This window comes from Leopardus geoffroyi, chromosome C1 (genome assembly GCF_018350155.1).
Source record: "Leopardus geoffroyi isolate Oge1 chromosome C1, O.geoffroyi_Oge1_pat1.0, whole genome shotgun sequence".
Classification (NCBI taxonomy): domain Eukaryota; kingdom Metazoa; phylum Chordata; class Mammalia; order Carnivora; family Felidae; genus Leopardus; species Leopardus geoffroyi.
Window position 1 is genome coordinate 191,259,375 of NC_059328.1, and position 17,273 is coordinate 191,276,647.

Genomic DNA, 17,273 nt, shown 5'->3' on the forward strand with positions numbered 1-17,273 from the left:
TGAGGTGACCTTTAATGCCTTCCGGCCCTTAAATTCTCAGATTCTATGAAGGCCATGAGTCTTTCTGACACTAAAACCACATCATCACAAAACATCAAAGGATGAAAAACTAAGTGCAAATAAAGGTCGAATAAACACATTTAACGGCAAGTGCTTCCAGAACATCGAGGCTCAGGGGGAAGCTCATGTTCATAGTAGCCTCTCAGAATTCTTCTTTAAAATGGGCTGAAACAATTGGAGTGTTGCTGTTACGCCAGGCCATTGTCAGCAGCACGGGTGGTTCAAGGATTTTTGCCCACCACTGGCATACTTTGTCGTCACTCCCTACCACATCAGATGTACTTTATATATGTCAGTGATATTGAAAATATAGCCAGACACCACGAAAGAAGCCAAAGACAAACCAAAAGCTTTATAATTGTAAAGATTATATAATTATATAGATTTGAATTTCTTGAGACATTTTCATGAAACCATGTATACATAGAACAAAAACTGACTTTAACAAAAACAGAGAAAGAAAGAAACTGGAAAAATCCTATAGGTAACTCGAAAAGCAAAAATTTACAGTCATTTGGGCAGCAAGAGTGGTCTATTTGCTTACCTGGTTATTTGTTTCCTAAATGCTTCTTTGCCACTTACTCTGTGCCAGAATCTCTTCTCCTTACTTTACAAATTTCTTTCCAAACTCATTGTATCTCTTAGTAAACGCATGAGGCAGGGAGTGTAATTATACCCATTTTATACAGAAGGAAATTGAAGCACAGAGAGGTCCCATTATGTGGCCGGGTCCCACAACTCATCAGGAGCAGAGCCAGGATTTGGAACTAAGCAGACCAGCTCTGGCATCTGTGGTCTTGAGCTCTGTGCTCTGCGCCTGTCATAGGTGCTTCCTTAAGCCACCCACTGTATTACAATAATGGAGGTTCACCCATTAACTCAGCAATATTATTATGGCTGCATTTTAATTTTAATATTCCTGCAAGGCAGTATTGAATGTGCATAACTAATGAGTTTCAGGAAAAGATTAAACTCATTTTGGAATATTTGGTTAAGAAATTGAGGTCCCCTGTACATTTTAGGATTCTCATACCTAACAGTTCATTTTTTTGTTGTTGTTTTATTGTTCACATAAAGTGTCAAATCCCAACTGTTTGAAACCTCAACCTCACTCGGTACTTTCAGATTTATCAGATACTTGATTTGGGTTTCACTGTGTTTAAAATTAGAATGAAGCTATGTTGAAATGAGCCACCATATTAACTTTCTAAATATATGATAATACCAAGGGAGAAAGCAGCTGTAATTTAATTTATAAAATTTATAAGTATGATTTCTTTTCTAACCACGAAATAAGGCATTGTCTGCAATTCCCTTATATAATCCCTTTCAACCTCAAGCAAAAATAAATAAAATATTTAGCAGAAATAGAGTTGAGACGGACTACAAGTACTAGGAAGCCTATAATGGGCATTTAATGTATCTTGTGTCTAAATCGTCAAGCGTGCTTTTCCTGTTATTTCCTTTTTATATTATCGATGAGCAGACTATTTGCTCAGTATTAACATTAGTTTTAGGAAATAGACCTAAATAAAGTAGAAAACCAAACTACTGTGGCCATCAGTCTTTCAGCAGGATGGTTTTCTCTAAAGGATACAACCCTTTCACTTGTTTTTAAAGGAAGGGCATGCTTAGCCCACGGAAATCTCTTAACCTGCTCTTAGGCTCTGCTAATATCCAGTGACCTCCTTTGAAGCGCCAGTTCATTCCAGGCTCGCCTTTCCCACTGCAAGTTCTATATTGTACAGCAGGATCCCAATTAGCAGAAATCAGTGAAGAGGAAAACATGATATTAGCCAGAGAATATTTTATTTAAATTGTGGAGTGTGATAAAATACTTAAAAATAGAGTTGCTACATCTCATGAAAGCAACCTGAGATTCAAGAATTCGTTGCAAATACATGGTTGGGAACTATAGGGGGAATGAGGAGGGGCTGTGTTCAAAATGACAACTGCTTCCTTTACCAAAGGAGAAAAAATTTTTTTTTTTTTTTTTACTCTAAATCTAAATATGGCATGTGGCTTCTTTCCATAGCTCTGGGGTGGATTCGGCAGTGTATTTTCCAGATCAGCACACCCACTTCAGATCCGTGACACCGGCCAGGCAGCCTGAATCAATGAATCTGAAAGCCTCAAAGAGCATGGACCTTGGTAAGTGAGGGCCAGTGACATGCAGGTCAGCACTCCAGCCTCAGCCCATCTGTCTTCCCGAATGTCCTCCCTTTGTTTCTTCAGCTCCAACCTTAGGGGGCAAAGTCTGCTGAAGCCTGGAGGAGGGGCTAGTGGTCATCCCATCTCCCTGTCTCCTCTCACCATCTAATTGTAATTACCCCTTTTTAAAAGAGAGAGAAATGATATTTTTATGAAGTGGTTCATAGAGGTCAGAACAATAGGATTATTCCTTCCAGATGGTCAGAATACCATAGGCACCAGTATACAGAGTATACAGTATACCAGTAATACAGAGGCACCTGCCTCTGTATTTGTACTCTCACTTCCGCCAGAGCCTTTGCATTTCTCACGTATGCACCTGTTGCAGGGTCTGGGAAGATAGTGTGGTTAAATGAATCCTCTAAAGGGTTGCCTATCTCCATGTACAGTGGCTAGGGGTAGCAGCAATGAGGAAGCCTTATCTCTTTAAATGCCCATCTCCAGACACTGTTAACACTGAAGGGAAAAAAGGGTCTCTGGGTTTGCCAGATCGAGGGTGTCAGGGTACCCTGGGTCCATGCCTGCACAACCTCATTGAGTTTCCGAGCTCTGCAGGGAATTTCTGGGTGACTTTTGGGTGCTAAGGCAGAGCAAGGGTCCCTGCAAATTGTGTTCTCCAGGTCCTAGGATGTGGGAACCCGGAAGACAGATCAGACACCCAAGAACATTGCTGTGCCCTCATAGGCACTTGGAGAGAAACGATTCTGAGAGAAGGGTGTCCGTGCAAAATAAATCCTCAGGAAATATTCACTGCTGCTGGGTGCTCGCAGGCCATGCTTTGCAAATTTTTTTGAGGCATATTGCATATTTCATTAGTAGCAATAAGAGTATAAAATAATCAAAACTTTGTGCTCCACCAAGCCATCTGATAAATAGTGCTTATCTGTTACTCAGGTAAGTCCAGAAAAACGTTCAGTCAGGATGAAACAAGGGAAATTGATTCCATTTTCTATAAATTAACTAGGTCACTAGGATACATTTGTTCTAACCACCTACAGTTAGAGAGGGATAGAAATCCTGAGCACTGGCTGGAATAGGGGATTTTCTTGAGGGTGAACCTTTGACAAACCAAAGGAATAATGTGTGACAGTGACCAAGGTTATTATTAATAATTTGAGGAAAACTTGATTTTTATAAAATGCTTGATAAGTATTTTTATTGTATCTTTCTAATTTCTCCATGGGGAAAATGAATGTCATAGCCAGAAACGGTATTTCTGTGTATATTTTTTATTACTGAAAACTTTGAGAAGTTTTCTTTTTTAAATTGAAATAGCCCTTCGAAAATATGTATGGCGGTCACTCATTGCATTCTACTGTAATTATACCATAAATGAAAACAGCAGTACCGTTTGTTCAGTTTACATAATTGGGCAGAGGTCATGAGCTATTTACTTCAGGACCCAAGTGCCGAAACATTGGCTTACATGCACCACACAGCAGAAGTAGTAAAATATGGTTAAAAAAAAAAAAAACTATTTCATATACCATCAAAGCTTGATCTCTTCCAGTAAATGCCAATTTAAAGCTGAGACTCTTGCAGAGGGCTCCAAGGGTCAACATTCTAGAGGCTTTCTGAGCCCTCTCCCCAGAACAATTGAATGAGCTCAATAGATGTGTTGGTTTTCTTAGTGAATAAACTCAGATGATATCAGAATGGTAAACATTTGGAAGTGTCTTTCCTGTTTGATTAGGTGAAAAGAATGTTGTTTAGTTTTCTATAAATAGCACTGGGCCAAAGTAAGGAATTAATATATTTACTAAAAAAGTTGCTGGCTCTGCTTGTAGGATCGAGGTCCAATCTTCCAAAGTGAAAAATAAATAATCAATCAATCCTAAGGTTTTAAGGCTGAATCTCCAATTAATGCTATTTGGCTCTTTTGAACCTGGAAAAATGGCAATTTCTTATGGCACAAAATTAAAAAGAGAAAACCTTTTATTTATCTTGTAATTTTTGTTGGTTAGTTCTCCTTGACAAAGTCTGCAGGAATCTTTGAAGGCTGACAGTCCCCATTAGTACCTTCTTTGTTTTTATTTCATTTTTGCTGTTGAGTCTAAGCTAGTATTTTAACTTGCATATTATGTTCAAGTTATTTTAAAGGTGAGTGAGTTCCATTTACTTCACTTACGTTTCAAAAGACAGACAACTCTTATGAGAAAGAAGCCACCTCATCTCCAGATACAAACATGATTTAAAAATAGTTTGCTATGTATACGCAGCATTCTGTTCGCCGCATCATCCGTGTATGTGTGTGTGTGTATTGTGTGTTGTGTTCCTTTATAATAGTTGTATTGTGTTTTATGAGTGCATCTGAATTGACAATTTACTTTTCCCTTTTTGACTGAAGTTGGGATTGAGAGTTTGGGGAGTTTTTTTGGTTTGGGGCTTTTTTTGGAGGGTCCTTTTGTCTTTTATATTCTATGATTATACCTATTTATATCCTTTGCCAAAAATATTTCCATTTCTTAATTTTTTTTAGCTTTAGAAAGTTGTTATGTATGTTGCAAAGAATTTCTTGCAGTCTATTATTTGTCTTCTTAGTTTGATTGTGATATCCTTTACTATAAAAAACATTTTAGTCTCAGAGTAAAAAATTTCCATTTTCATGACCTTTAGGCCTTATACTTGCCACGTTGTTTTCTTCTTGTACTTTTAAAGGCTTTTCTTTTTAACTTTATTTATTTAGTCTGAGAGAGAGAGAGCGAGTGAGCAAACAGGGGAGGGGCAGAGAGAGAGAGGGAGTGAGAGAATCCCAAGCAGGCTCCATACTGTCAGCACAGAGCCCTATGTGGGGCTTGAACTCATGAAGCATTTGACCTGAGACGAAATCGAGAGCCAGACGCTTAACTGACTGAGCCACCCAGGTGCCCTAAAGGCTTTTTTAAAAATGTTTACCAATCTGTAATATATTTATCCACAGTGAATGAGGCAGAAAAATGTTTATTTGTGATAATAGGTGAATTATTCATCACATGTATTGACTGTTACATCCTGTCCCCATTAATTCAGAATGTAACAACATTGAATACTAAGTTTCCTTGCATACATGGGTCAGTTTCTAGACATATTCTATTGACATATTTATTCCATGCCAGTGTCACCTTGTTTATGTTATCATGCTATTTCGTTGTATTCTGATAACTTATTAGGAAAAACTTCCTCTGATTTTTCTTCTTTGGTAAAATCAGTCTGGCTCCTCATATATATTTATTCTTCCACATGAAATTTATTTAGATCAGCTTATCAAAATGAACTTAAACGTTAAACAAGAATGCTTCCACTGTGTACGTGCATACTACATGCCTGTGTCCATTAATTATGACTTTGCTGATGCTTCCTGATAGAAGAAATGTTTTTATCAAGTTAAACACACTTCCTCGTATTCCTAGCTTCTTAAAAAGTTCATTTGCTCATTGTGTTTAATCCGTAAGCTGATGTTTAATTTTATTAAGTGATTTTTAAAGATCTATACAGAACGACCATGTGTATTTTGTTCTTTATTCTATTAACATAGTGAGTTATATTAATAGATTTCCCCATATTCAATCTCTGTTCTTTCTGAATTACTTTCAGTTTTTCTCTGCACTAAAAAAGGTAGACATGAATTGTACATTATCTATGTGCTCTAAAATGTTGATATAAAACTGTGATTACAATTCTACTCAATGTCATTAAGTCCTATATAGCCAGTATAGATTTTTTTTTTTTTTGAGGCTATTCTGCCTCTATTTTGGGAATACTTTTGCTGGCATGCATGTGGCCACTTTTAAGTCAGATCAGAATGATTAAAATGATGAATAAAAGGAAATTTATTTTTAAATAATTGGATGTAACTATGCTTATTCAAAGGGGTTAGGGTGTCATTTTCTGGGTTTTCCAGAAAATCAATCTTTTCCTACTAATTGTAGACTTTCCTCTATTTATTTAAATTACCAGAATTACTATGTTCAGTCTGGATCCCTTTAATTTGCTCATAATTGAGCTTGTGTGGGTGTTGAGTTGGAAGCTCTCAGGAGCTGAATAACACAGCTGCCTCTTTGGCCTTTGGCATAGGGTTTTCCCCCAAAGAGCTGCCCTTTTGGCAGTATGCCAGAGAGTTACATTCAAAGACTTTCTGATGAGACATAAACATCTTTAATTTCCAAGCCTGGTGTTTTATGACCCTGTAATACTATCTAAGAATGAATCTGAATTGTTCAAGGGACAGCACTTCACTGTTTTGGCCCGTCCCCTGACCTAATCTATAGGCCCATTCAAAGTTCAGTTTAAAATGTTATTTCCCACAAGATTTTTTTTTTTTTTGAGAGTTTTTACTTTTGTTTCAAATTGGCCTCCTCCCATTTCAGAAGCGTGGTCCGTAACTCAGTTAGGGAAGACTGAGGACAGTGCAGATGCTAGATGCTGGCCAGCTGTCCTGCCTCTGTTCAATAAGAGGAAATGAGCTGAAAGTGAGGCCTGAGACATTCAGACACAAGTTTAGGAAGTTCACTGACAATGAAGATTGTTAGCATTCCATGTCCCGCAGTCTCTTAACAAAAGTACATGTGCCTTGGATGAACTCTCCCTAAAATCAAGATGATATATAAATTGGCTGATTTTCTTCCAAGATCTGTAATTCAGCGCTTGTACTTTTCTGTTACTTGCTGGTTCTCAACTGTTTTAAGATAGAAAATGTTTGTAGATGCCCACAGTGGAAGGAAATTATAAATAGGCTGATTTCTAATGCCAACAAAGGTAAGTAAATATTTGGGTCATGTTTTGAATATAACCCTTTCATACATGTCAGACATTCCTTTCAGAGTAGTTAGGTATCTCTAGCATCAGACTGAAGATGGGCATGCAAAAAGTTCATTAAACCCACTCTACTAATTTCTTCTTAAAATTATTTTTTGGGCCTGTGTGTGCAAGTGTCCACAGGGACTCAGGGCAGCCTCGGCTCCCCACTCCCTCACAAGGCTAGCTGCCTGGCCCACATCTGCAGGTGCCCAGAGGTGGGTGGAGAATCAAGGCTCCCCAAAGCCTCCCCACCCCAAATCCTCGTCGCTGTCACTAAAAAAAATTTTTTTTGTACAGCAAGGTAGTTCCACATGAATTCTTTGCAATAAGACAAGAATCCTGAACACTAAATACACAGAATGTGTATAAAACTGTATGTTCAGATATTTGTGATGACGGTTTATCTGCCACTATATATTATGTATGCCATGTAATATATTAATATATATCTTACCATAAATGTGTATGTATATCCATGGATCATCTTCATTGTCCATCAATAAGCAATACCCCTGGGGCGCCTGGGTGGCGCAGTCGGTTAAGCGTCCGACTTCAGCCAGGTCACGATCTCGCGGTCCGGGAGTTCGAGCCCCGCATCGGGCTCTGTGCTGACAGCTCAGAGCCTGGAGCCTGTTTCCGATTCTGTGTCTCCCTCTCTCTCTGCCCCTCCCCCGTTCATGCTCTGTCTCTCTCTCTGTCCCAAAAATAAATAAACGTTGAAAAAAAAAAAAATTAAAAAAAATAAGCAATACCCCTGAAGACCAGGAAAGCTGAATCGAGTACTGCTGTTTAAGTTATAAGTGACTCGCTAAAAGAAAAACAAAAACAAAAACAGAAACTTGGTTGGTAAGGAAGGATTCATGGTAACACTAAAAGAAAGTGCCTGTTAACTATCTCTCAAAGACCAGGAAGAGTACAAGGACATAGTCAGGTGTATGCCTTACATTTCAGAAGTCAAAATTAAGGAATTGCAGAAAATGTTTATCATTCATTAAATAAATGTTTATTGCGTGCCTGTTGTGTGCCAGGAAATAAATTAAACACCGAGGCTTCAGTAGAAAACAAGAGAAATGGTGTTTGTTGCGTGTACCTAGATAGAAAGTCTAACAGGAAAGGAAAACCCAAGAGTTAAGGAAAGATCCCCTAGAGGAAATTCTGACATTATGATGATAACTTATCTCCAAGAGGAAGAAAAGGGAGAGGCATCTAAAGATACTAGGGGGGGGGGGGGGGCTGCTTGGAGAACTTGCCAAGATAACCTTGGCTGTGGAGAGGAGGAGAAAAGCAAATGGTTAAAAAGACAAAGGAAAGCGAGAGCGCGTAACAGTCATCTACAAGAATAAATGCAGGAAGAGCTGAACAGCTGCTCGAAGCTTGCAAAACCTGTAAGAGTTAGACAGCCAGGCTATTTTTAGAGCATGAGAAAGAAAGTGTGTGAGGGGCCCATTGTTTAGAGCACCTAACAGCTGTCAGGTGGAACACATAGCCACCCGGTTCCTGTGTTAATTTTATCTTCATGCACACAAGAGAGTGATGTTCAAACTGGAAAGCCATGTCTGCCAGCGAATGGAAGTAGGCAGTTTATATTCCTGCTCGCTAAGAGGATCGTGCTCATAAAACGACTGTCCCCGACCATTAGAAATTACCAAGAGTAGGCCTCGCACCGGAGAACAGGAAGCAAATGACCAGTTTTCACAAAGATGATGAATTCCAGAAGCAACTGGTGAAACTGCTGATCTCAACGCCAATCCTCAAAGAATTGCCATGTTTGTGCAATGAAAAGAGGAAAAGACAAAGTGGTGGTCACAGGTCTCTTTTAGAGAGGGGGTCTCTAACACAACCGAGGTCTCCTTTCCTTGTTGATTGCATCTCTAGACTGATAATTCAGGGAAATGTTATCATTGACTTTGATCTTTCTAATGGCATTTCGATTTTTGATCAGGACTTATGGGCCAAATTATACAGGAAAGTAGGGAGGAGCATTGGCATGCCCTTTCCCAAAATGTGCTAATTAAGGCTTATTGTCTTTCTGAAAGGAATTCAATAACATACAGGATTCTGTACTTGGTGCTTCTCATTATATCCTAAACAGAATTTGATGAACAGTGGACCTGTGTAACTTGGGTGAAGGTTTGAAAGGCATCCTTACCAAATTTTCAGTAGGTGCTGCCTCAGAGAATTGGGTGATATGTTAGATTGACAATATTTGCATCTAAGCAATTTGTCCAGAATTGAAGAAGGTAGAACTTAACGAAGACTGACACATCCATCTAACAGATATTTGTTGGCTCTTCATTATATCCCAGGCAATATCCTGGGTGAATGAGACAAAATCTTCTCTCTTGTGGTGTTTTCATTCTCATAGGGTAAGTAGACAATAAAGTTGTACATAAGTTAAAAAAAAAAAACAACATAAAATTTCACATAGAGGTGATGTCTCTGAAGCCAAATTTAGATAGAGATGAAGACTGGGGGGAGGTGAGGCTTTTTTGGAGAGGGTGGTGAAACATAAAGATAGTGTCCTAAGGTCAGGCTCAAAGAAACCAATTGTACACATGTAGGATTTAGGAGGCCTGGTATAATAATAGTTACTGAAGAGGCCCTGGTTTTTAGCTGCTTGCCTGATATGGCCAACCCCAAAGGTAGTTCTGTGTTGGCAGATCAAGGAAGACAACAGTTTCCCTGGACTCTGGTCTCATCCTAATACATCTGTAGCACTGCACTTAAGTCTGGGTACCGTATTGGGGTGCCTGGGTGGCTCAGTCGGTTGAGTGTCTGACTTCAGCTCGGGTCATGATCTCACAGTTCGTGGGTTCGAGCCCCACGTCAGGCTCTGTGCTGACAGCTCAGAGCCTGGAGCCTGCTTCAGATTCTGTTTCTCCCTCTCTCTCTGCCCCTCCCCTGCTCGTGCTCTGTCTCTGTCTCAAAAATAAATAAACATGAAAAAAATTATTAAAAAAAAGTCTGGGTACCGTATTTTAATAGAGACAAAAACAGGGTAGAATGCCTCCTGGAAGAGGAGTGATGTCTTAGGAAGTGTATGAGAAGCCTCCCCAGGTATTTTCACAGCTACTATTGAAAAACTCAAATCTGCGGGGTGCCTGGGTGGCTGAGTTGGGTGACTGTCCAACCTCAGCTCAGGTCATGATCTTGTGGTTCGTGAGTTCAAGCCCCGCATCGGGCTCTGTGCTGACAGGTCAGAGCCTAGAGCCTGCTTTGGATTCTGTGTCTCCCTCTCTGCCCCTCCCCTGCCCGTGCTCTGTCTCTCAAAAATAAACACACATTAAAAAAAATTTTTTTAAAGAGAAGAAAAGCTCAAATCTGCTTAAAATTGAATCTGCACCCCAAATACATCAGGTGATGATAAGCCATACCAGAAGATGTAACACGTTTACAGGTGTTGACATCTATGACATCTATAATAATGATAAAAAAACTGAACTCTGGTTTACAGTATATTTGGTATGCAAGGAAAAAATAGAAACACAAATATAAAATTCACCAGCATTGTGGAAAAGGGACCATAGTTTATTTTTCAGTTTTTGATAAAGGATGTAAGTTCTTTTCATTTTTTAGTGCATCTTAATATGTTTATATAGTTAACCACACAGGTTATAAATGAAGTGGGTGGCTAGATGAAAACAAGTTAAATGAATTTACAGAAATTAGGTATCAAAAGTCAGGCTGCATTCTAGGAGATGTTTCTGGTAAGAAAAGGAGAACAAGTAAGGCAAACTTGGAATAACTGACTTCACACACAGGTTATAGCACTGCCATCTAAAGCAGGGTTCTTTCAAAATGTCAAGAAAACCAGGGCCCCTGGGTGGCTCAGTTGGTTAAGCGTCAGACTTCAGCTCAGGTCATGATCTCATGGTCCGTGAGTTGGACCCCCACATCAGGCTCTCTACTGACAGCTCAGAGCCTGGAGCCTGCTTTGGATTCTGTGTCTGCCTCTCTCTCTCTGCCCCTCCCCTGCTCATGCTCTGTTTCTCTCTGTCTCAAAAATAAATAAACGTTAAAAAAAAATTAAAAAAAAAAAAAACTTAACCTGAGACCTAGGACATAAGGGATTCAGGGCTGCTGAGTAGCAGCAGCTTCAGGGAAAGGGTAATGTTAGTGGTAATATTGCAAGTGAGACTGTACATCCCCCACACGTTTTTCTTGCAATTGGTGATTGACTGGAACTGTTGATGGAAGTAAATTCTCTTCAAGTAAATATGGTGAAAACGTGGAGAAAAGGTTACCTACGGATTTCACATGCAGATCCTTCATCCGATCACAGGGTCACAAATGGTCTCAGATGTTGTCATGTGGTTTTACACAACACTTCTATCTTCTTAACCTAGGACATTGCCTGGAGGAATATGTAGATAATTTAAAAATTCAGTGTCTGAAAAAAATAAAAATTCAGTGTCTGGAAGAGGAGCCCAAAGGTCTACTTTCCCACAAGAGATACAAAGAAACTTCATAAAGTTTGGAAATGTTTGTAATTGAACCTTAACTAATGATATTACATCAATAACCCATGTAGATCTTTATTAAATTAGCCTCTGTCTATTTAGAGCATTATTTGTGCTCTGGCTGGAAATCTTGATCAATGGAGAAACTGCCTTATCCTTTAGAACTGAAATTTCCTGGGCCCCTCTTGAAACTTGCATTAGTACATGAAGTGCTTTCTTCTATCTATTTTGTACCTCAATTGAGACTCTACATCTCAGATACATACAAGCATGTTAGATGAAGTCAAACATGAATCTTTTATTCTCAGTTGTCTTTGTTTTCTAAATCATTGTTCATATTTAAATGAAATTCTCTGTTCCTTTTTATGGAACTTTTGTACTAATATAAGAATATCTTCATAAAAATATGATGCTAAGAACACTATTCAAAGAATGGAACAAAGCATTTAAATTTTCCTTACAAATATGAACCATATCCATTTTAGTTGTTCTGAAGCGAGAGTTTCATTAGCTAAAAACATTATATAGAAATATACAATTAAACACAGTATAACAAATGTTGCGTAAAATGTATGAGTGTATGGGGCGCCTGGGTGGCTCAGTAGGTTAAGCATCTGACTCTTGATCTGCACTTAGGTCATGATCTCACAATTCGTGAGTTTGAGCCCCACACTGGGCTCTACTCTGATGGCGTGGAGCCTGCTTGGGATTCTGTCTCTCCATCTCTCTGCCCCTCCTCTGTTTGTGCTCTCTCTCTCTCTCTCTCAAAATAAATAAATAAACTGAAAAAAAATGTTTAAATATATAAGTATATGTTAGTTGGAGTTTGGCGGTGTCATGATTATCTCTTATGAATGCTATTTTGAGTGATAAATATTTATTAGTGGCAATATTTCTTGTGGACACTAAAATGACTATAGGGAAGTACAACTATCTCATTTTTACATGCAGCAGTTGCAGCTCTCTAAAAAGCAAAGATGTTTAGTCTTGTGTATTTTTTTCTCATATATACATATTCATATGTTTATATTCTAATTTTCCCCAAAAGTCATTGTACTGAACAGGTGCTTTTCACAAATGTGTGTCCTTTCAGAACTACCTAGCTTGGATATTATTCTCTGTGTCTCTGCCTCTATAATATTTTTTCATTGTAAAGTTTGCTCTTGAGTAAATGTAGCCCGATTTATCTGCTTAATGTTGTATCATTTGGCCAGAAGAGTCATTTCCAATTCTTCACTCTCAGAAATGTCAATGAATTGAGCCTGCAAGTGCATAAAATTTTGTAAACAATCATGATTATTTTATCATTATATATTTCTATAAGTATCATTTCTTGGCCAAATAGTGTATATTTAAGGCTTTTGATATAAATGACCTCTTACCATCCAGAAAAGCACTTTTGTTCTTATCAGTAGTATGTGGAAGAATCTGGGAGTCATTTTTGTGACTTTCACCAATTTTATATGATTTTTTAATTTTACACTTAAAATTACTCCTGTGGCTACACATTTTTCATATATATTTTGATTGTGTATTTTCTATTGCAAACCATCTGAGCATTTCCTCTGTAAGGCTGAAAATTTCTAAATTAAATAATCACTTTTTGAAAGTAAAATGTTATTCTATATAAAGGTCAAATCTCAACTCTTGCTCATAGGGGAAAATAGATATTTTGCTTTTAATTTCCTAAAGCTAAGAATGTTATCCACTCCAAAGTACATATTAATTAATACGTTTGTGAATTTCATTAAATGGTTAGAAAAATGTCTACCTAAACATGAATCAGAGGCAAAGCCAGAGCTTAGACTTACTTATCATAAAAAGTGCTTAATCCAGGGTAAGTCAGTGTGTGTGTGTGTGTGTGTGCACTTTATATACATTGATTATGGCAGATTTAGAATATATTAGTACAAAGGTGGGCATTACCAGAAACACTCTATTTTTTATAAGACTGAAAATTTGTTAAACACTTGGAAAAATACTTTGTCTCTTGTAAAATTTATGCCTGCCTTCCTTCCTTCCTTCCTTCCTTCCTTCCTTCCTTCCTTCCTTCCTTCCTTCTTTCCTTCCACATTTAGTGAGTGCTTTCTGTGTGCCAAATAGTGTTCTAAATAATTGACACATATCAGTAATGACACAATATGTTATTTCTAGGTTACCTCTAGTGTAGATAGTCTCATGAACAAAGTTTGAGAGATTAGGGATGTATATGGAAATAATAAATGAATAAAGATATTGGAAAGGAAATAAAATACTTAGAAATAAATTTAACCAAGGAGGCGAAAGACCTATACTCTGAAATCTGTAAGACATTGATGAAGGAAATTGAAGATGACACAAATGGAAAGACATTCCAGGCTCATGGATTAGAAGAATTCATATTGTTAAAATGTCGATACTGCCGAAGGCAATCTACAGATTTGGTGCAACACTTACTAAAATCCCAATTGAATTTTTCACAGAACTAGAACAAATAATCCTACAGTTTGTGTGGAAGGCTCCAAGTAACCACAGCAATCTTGAGAAAGAAGAACAAAACTGGGGGTATCACAATCCCATATTTCAAGATATACTCCAAAGCTGTAGTAATCAAAACAGTATGGTACTGGCACAAAAAAAAAGACACAGATCAGTGAATAAGCCCAAGCTTACATGGTCAATTTATGACAAAAGAGGAAAGACTGTACAAGAGGGAAAGGACAGTCTTTTCAATAAATGGTGTTGAGAAAACTAGACCACTTACACATACACAAAAATAAATTCAAAATTGATTAATGACCTAAATGTAAGACCTGAAGCTCCTAAAAGAAAACATAAGCACTAATCTCTTGGACATCAACCTTAGTGACATATTTATGGTATGTCTCCTCAGGCCAGGAAAACAAAATAAAATGTAAACTATTGTTACTGAACCAAACTAAAAAGTTTTTTTCACAGCAAAGGAAACCATCAACAAAACAAAAAGGCAAACTACTGAATAGGAGAAGATATTTGCAAATGGCATAGCCAGTAAGAGGTTAATATCCAAAATATATAACGAACTTCTACAATGCAATACCAAAAAAAAAAAAAAAAAAAAAAAAAACCCAAAAATCAAACAAACAAAAAAACCAAACCAATTACGAAATGGGCAGAGGACATGAATAGACTTTTTTTTTTTTTCCAGAGAAGACTCAAGATGGCCAACATATACATGAAAAGACGTTCAACATCTCTAATCATCAGGGAAATAAATGCAAATTAAAAGCACAATGAGTTATCACCTCACACAAGTCAGAATGGCCACTGTCTGAAAGACAAGAAATAACAAGTGTTAGCAAGGGTATGGAGAAAAAGGAACCCTCATGCAATGTTAGTAGGAATTAGTACTAATTGGTGCTAATTAGTAGAAATTGGTGCTACCACTTTGGAGAATAGTATGGAAATTCCCAAACCAAATTAAAAATAGAAGTACGATATAACCCAGTAATTCCACTACTGGGTATTTACCCATACAAAATGGAAACACAGATTTTTAAAACATACATGCTCCCCTGTGTTTATTGCAGCATTACTTACAATAGCCAAGATATAGAAGCACCCTAAGTGCCTATTGATAGATGAATGGATAAAGAAGATGTGGTATGTATACATATAGAATATTACTCAGCCAGAAAATGAATAAAATACTGCCATTTGCAACAACATGGATGAACCTAGAGGGTATTAATGCTCAGTGAAATAAGTCAGACAAAGGCAAATACCATCTGATTTTATTTACACATGGAATGTAAAAAAAAAAAAAAAAAAATGACCAGACTCATAAATACAGAAAATGAACTGGCAGTTGCCAGAGGGGAGGTGGGTGGGAAGATAAATAAAATAGGTGAAGAGGATTTAGAGGTACAAATGTCTAGATATTTAAAAAAAAAAAAAAGACACTGGCCAAGAATCTTCAGTACAACATGCATACATTTCTACAAGTGGAGGAGAAAGGAAACAAGACTGGAAAGGCTAATATTTCAATACCCACTTGGTTCCTAGTGTTCATAAGAGAAGGGTACTAGGAACTCTATTCAATGAAAGTATTAAAATTGGAGTGAAAATTAAAACAGAGATCAAATTGGAAATTGACTAATCAAGAGTGATGGTTTCGCGTGAGCTGGGAATAGCTGATCTACCCTCTGCTGATCCAGAAAGTAACTGGCATAATCCCCAAGCACTTGAGGATTGTCTTAGAAGAATTGTGAGAGCCTGCAAAGGTTCCAGCTGAAATTACTTAAAGGCAAAGAAACGGTATACCGAGGAATTAGAAAACAGCCCATTTTTTTTAATTTGGAAAAAAAAAAAAAAACTATTGTAGCATCCAAATGCAGTGCAAAATAGGTTACATCAGGGATTTCCTATTTCCAGGCTTTACTAAATCAGTAGTTGCCAGGTAAATAGTCTCAGTGCTTTCTCTGTACTCAGGTGAGCAGAAAATCACAAATGGCCAAGTCCTCAAGCTATAGGCTCGTAATGAAGCCTTATCAAAGAATGAAGAATATGTTTGTTCCTATAAAAGTAGATGAACATGAAATGTAACTGAAAATAGATGGGATGGCTTAGTAGTGACTTGAATGATAGAGTAAAAAATGGTCAAGTACGTTTGGAAAGCGCTGAGTTAAACAGGCTTTTTAAACATAAGATTGCTCACAACCTTTAATAGGTTTTATGTATATTGTCAGGTGTTAAGATTGTCTCCACGAGTCTTCAAGATACAATATTTGCAATGTTTCCCAAACTCATTTGATCACAGAAACCTGGAGCACACACCGTCTCATGGGACTGGTACTCTGGGGAGTGTCCTTGGCAAAGAGGAGTTGTGTCTGTGAGGTTTAAAGGTGACCTGCACCAGCCAGAGTAGGGTGAGGGAAGGGTCACCAACCAGCTAGGACATGTGGAGCAATCCTGACAAGCGGGACGCGGCGCGAGAGAGAACCTCCAGGGTAGAGAGGTGTCCACAGCCACTAAAAAAGTAGGAATTGACTGCAGAGCAGATGAAAGAACCGGCCGTATTGTAAACAGAGCAGGAATGAACCTCTGATGGCAACGTGTGCCTCACTGCATGCAGGTGCCTCAGAAAGAACAGCACGTGCATCATAAAATAACCTTTGCTATTGTACTGCATGGTCAGTGGCTAGAAACCACTGGCTTCCCTTTGCGTGCAGTGAGAAGATTAAACTCTTCGGCCCCAACATTCAAGGCAGTGATGATGACTATCATCTAGAAGAGGAAAAAGAAAGCATCAGTAGGAACCGTAATCGTAGTAGTAGCTAAAATTGTTTGAGCATTTGATGTATGCCGGGCATGGGGTTTTGCATGGTCATTCTATTGCCATTTTACAGATGATGTATATGGGACTTAAAGAGATTGACTTGTGTGAGGGATCATGGGTACTAAGTGGCAGAGCCAGGATTTGAACTCAGGTACATTCAACTGTGATGCCTTTCTGTTTCAACAGAGGCTTATTAATTTCCCAGTCTTAACTCTAAAAAATGGAAGGCTCACTCTTCTCTCCTTTTTAAGTTCTATCTTTCGTTCAGGACCTACTCAAGTCTTGCCTGTTCCAGCTCTTTCTCTGAATACCTAAAGCAGTTATCACTGGTATCACTATGTTTAGCTCAGAATTGCACACACTTTTGGGTATCCACTGAGAATTTTTTTTTCCAATCTAATCAAACTCCAGGCCTCTTCAAGGCGATACCTTATACTTCTTTAGCACCCAGCTCACTGCTTAGAACGTGC

At 38.1% G+C, this 17,273-nt stretch overlaps 1 protein-coding gene across 3 annotated transcripts in view; it reads left to right on the forward strand.

Annotated features, from left to right (window-relative positions):
- Positions 1-17,273, forward strand: part of PARD3B (par-3 family cell polarity regulator beta) — a 1,015,886-nt gene that overhangs the window by 627,227 nt on the left and 371,386 nt on the right. For all 3 annotated transcript variants that reach the window (XM_045480900.1, XM_045480902.1, XM_045480901.1), the window contains exon 15: positions 2,096-2,211. In XM_045480900.1, the coding sequence (XP_045336856.1) occupies positions 2,096-2,211 (116 nt within the window). The remainder of the gene's footprint in view (positions 1-2,095; positions 2,212-17,273) is intronic.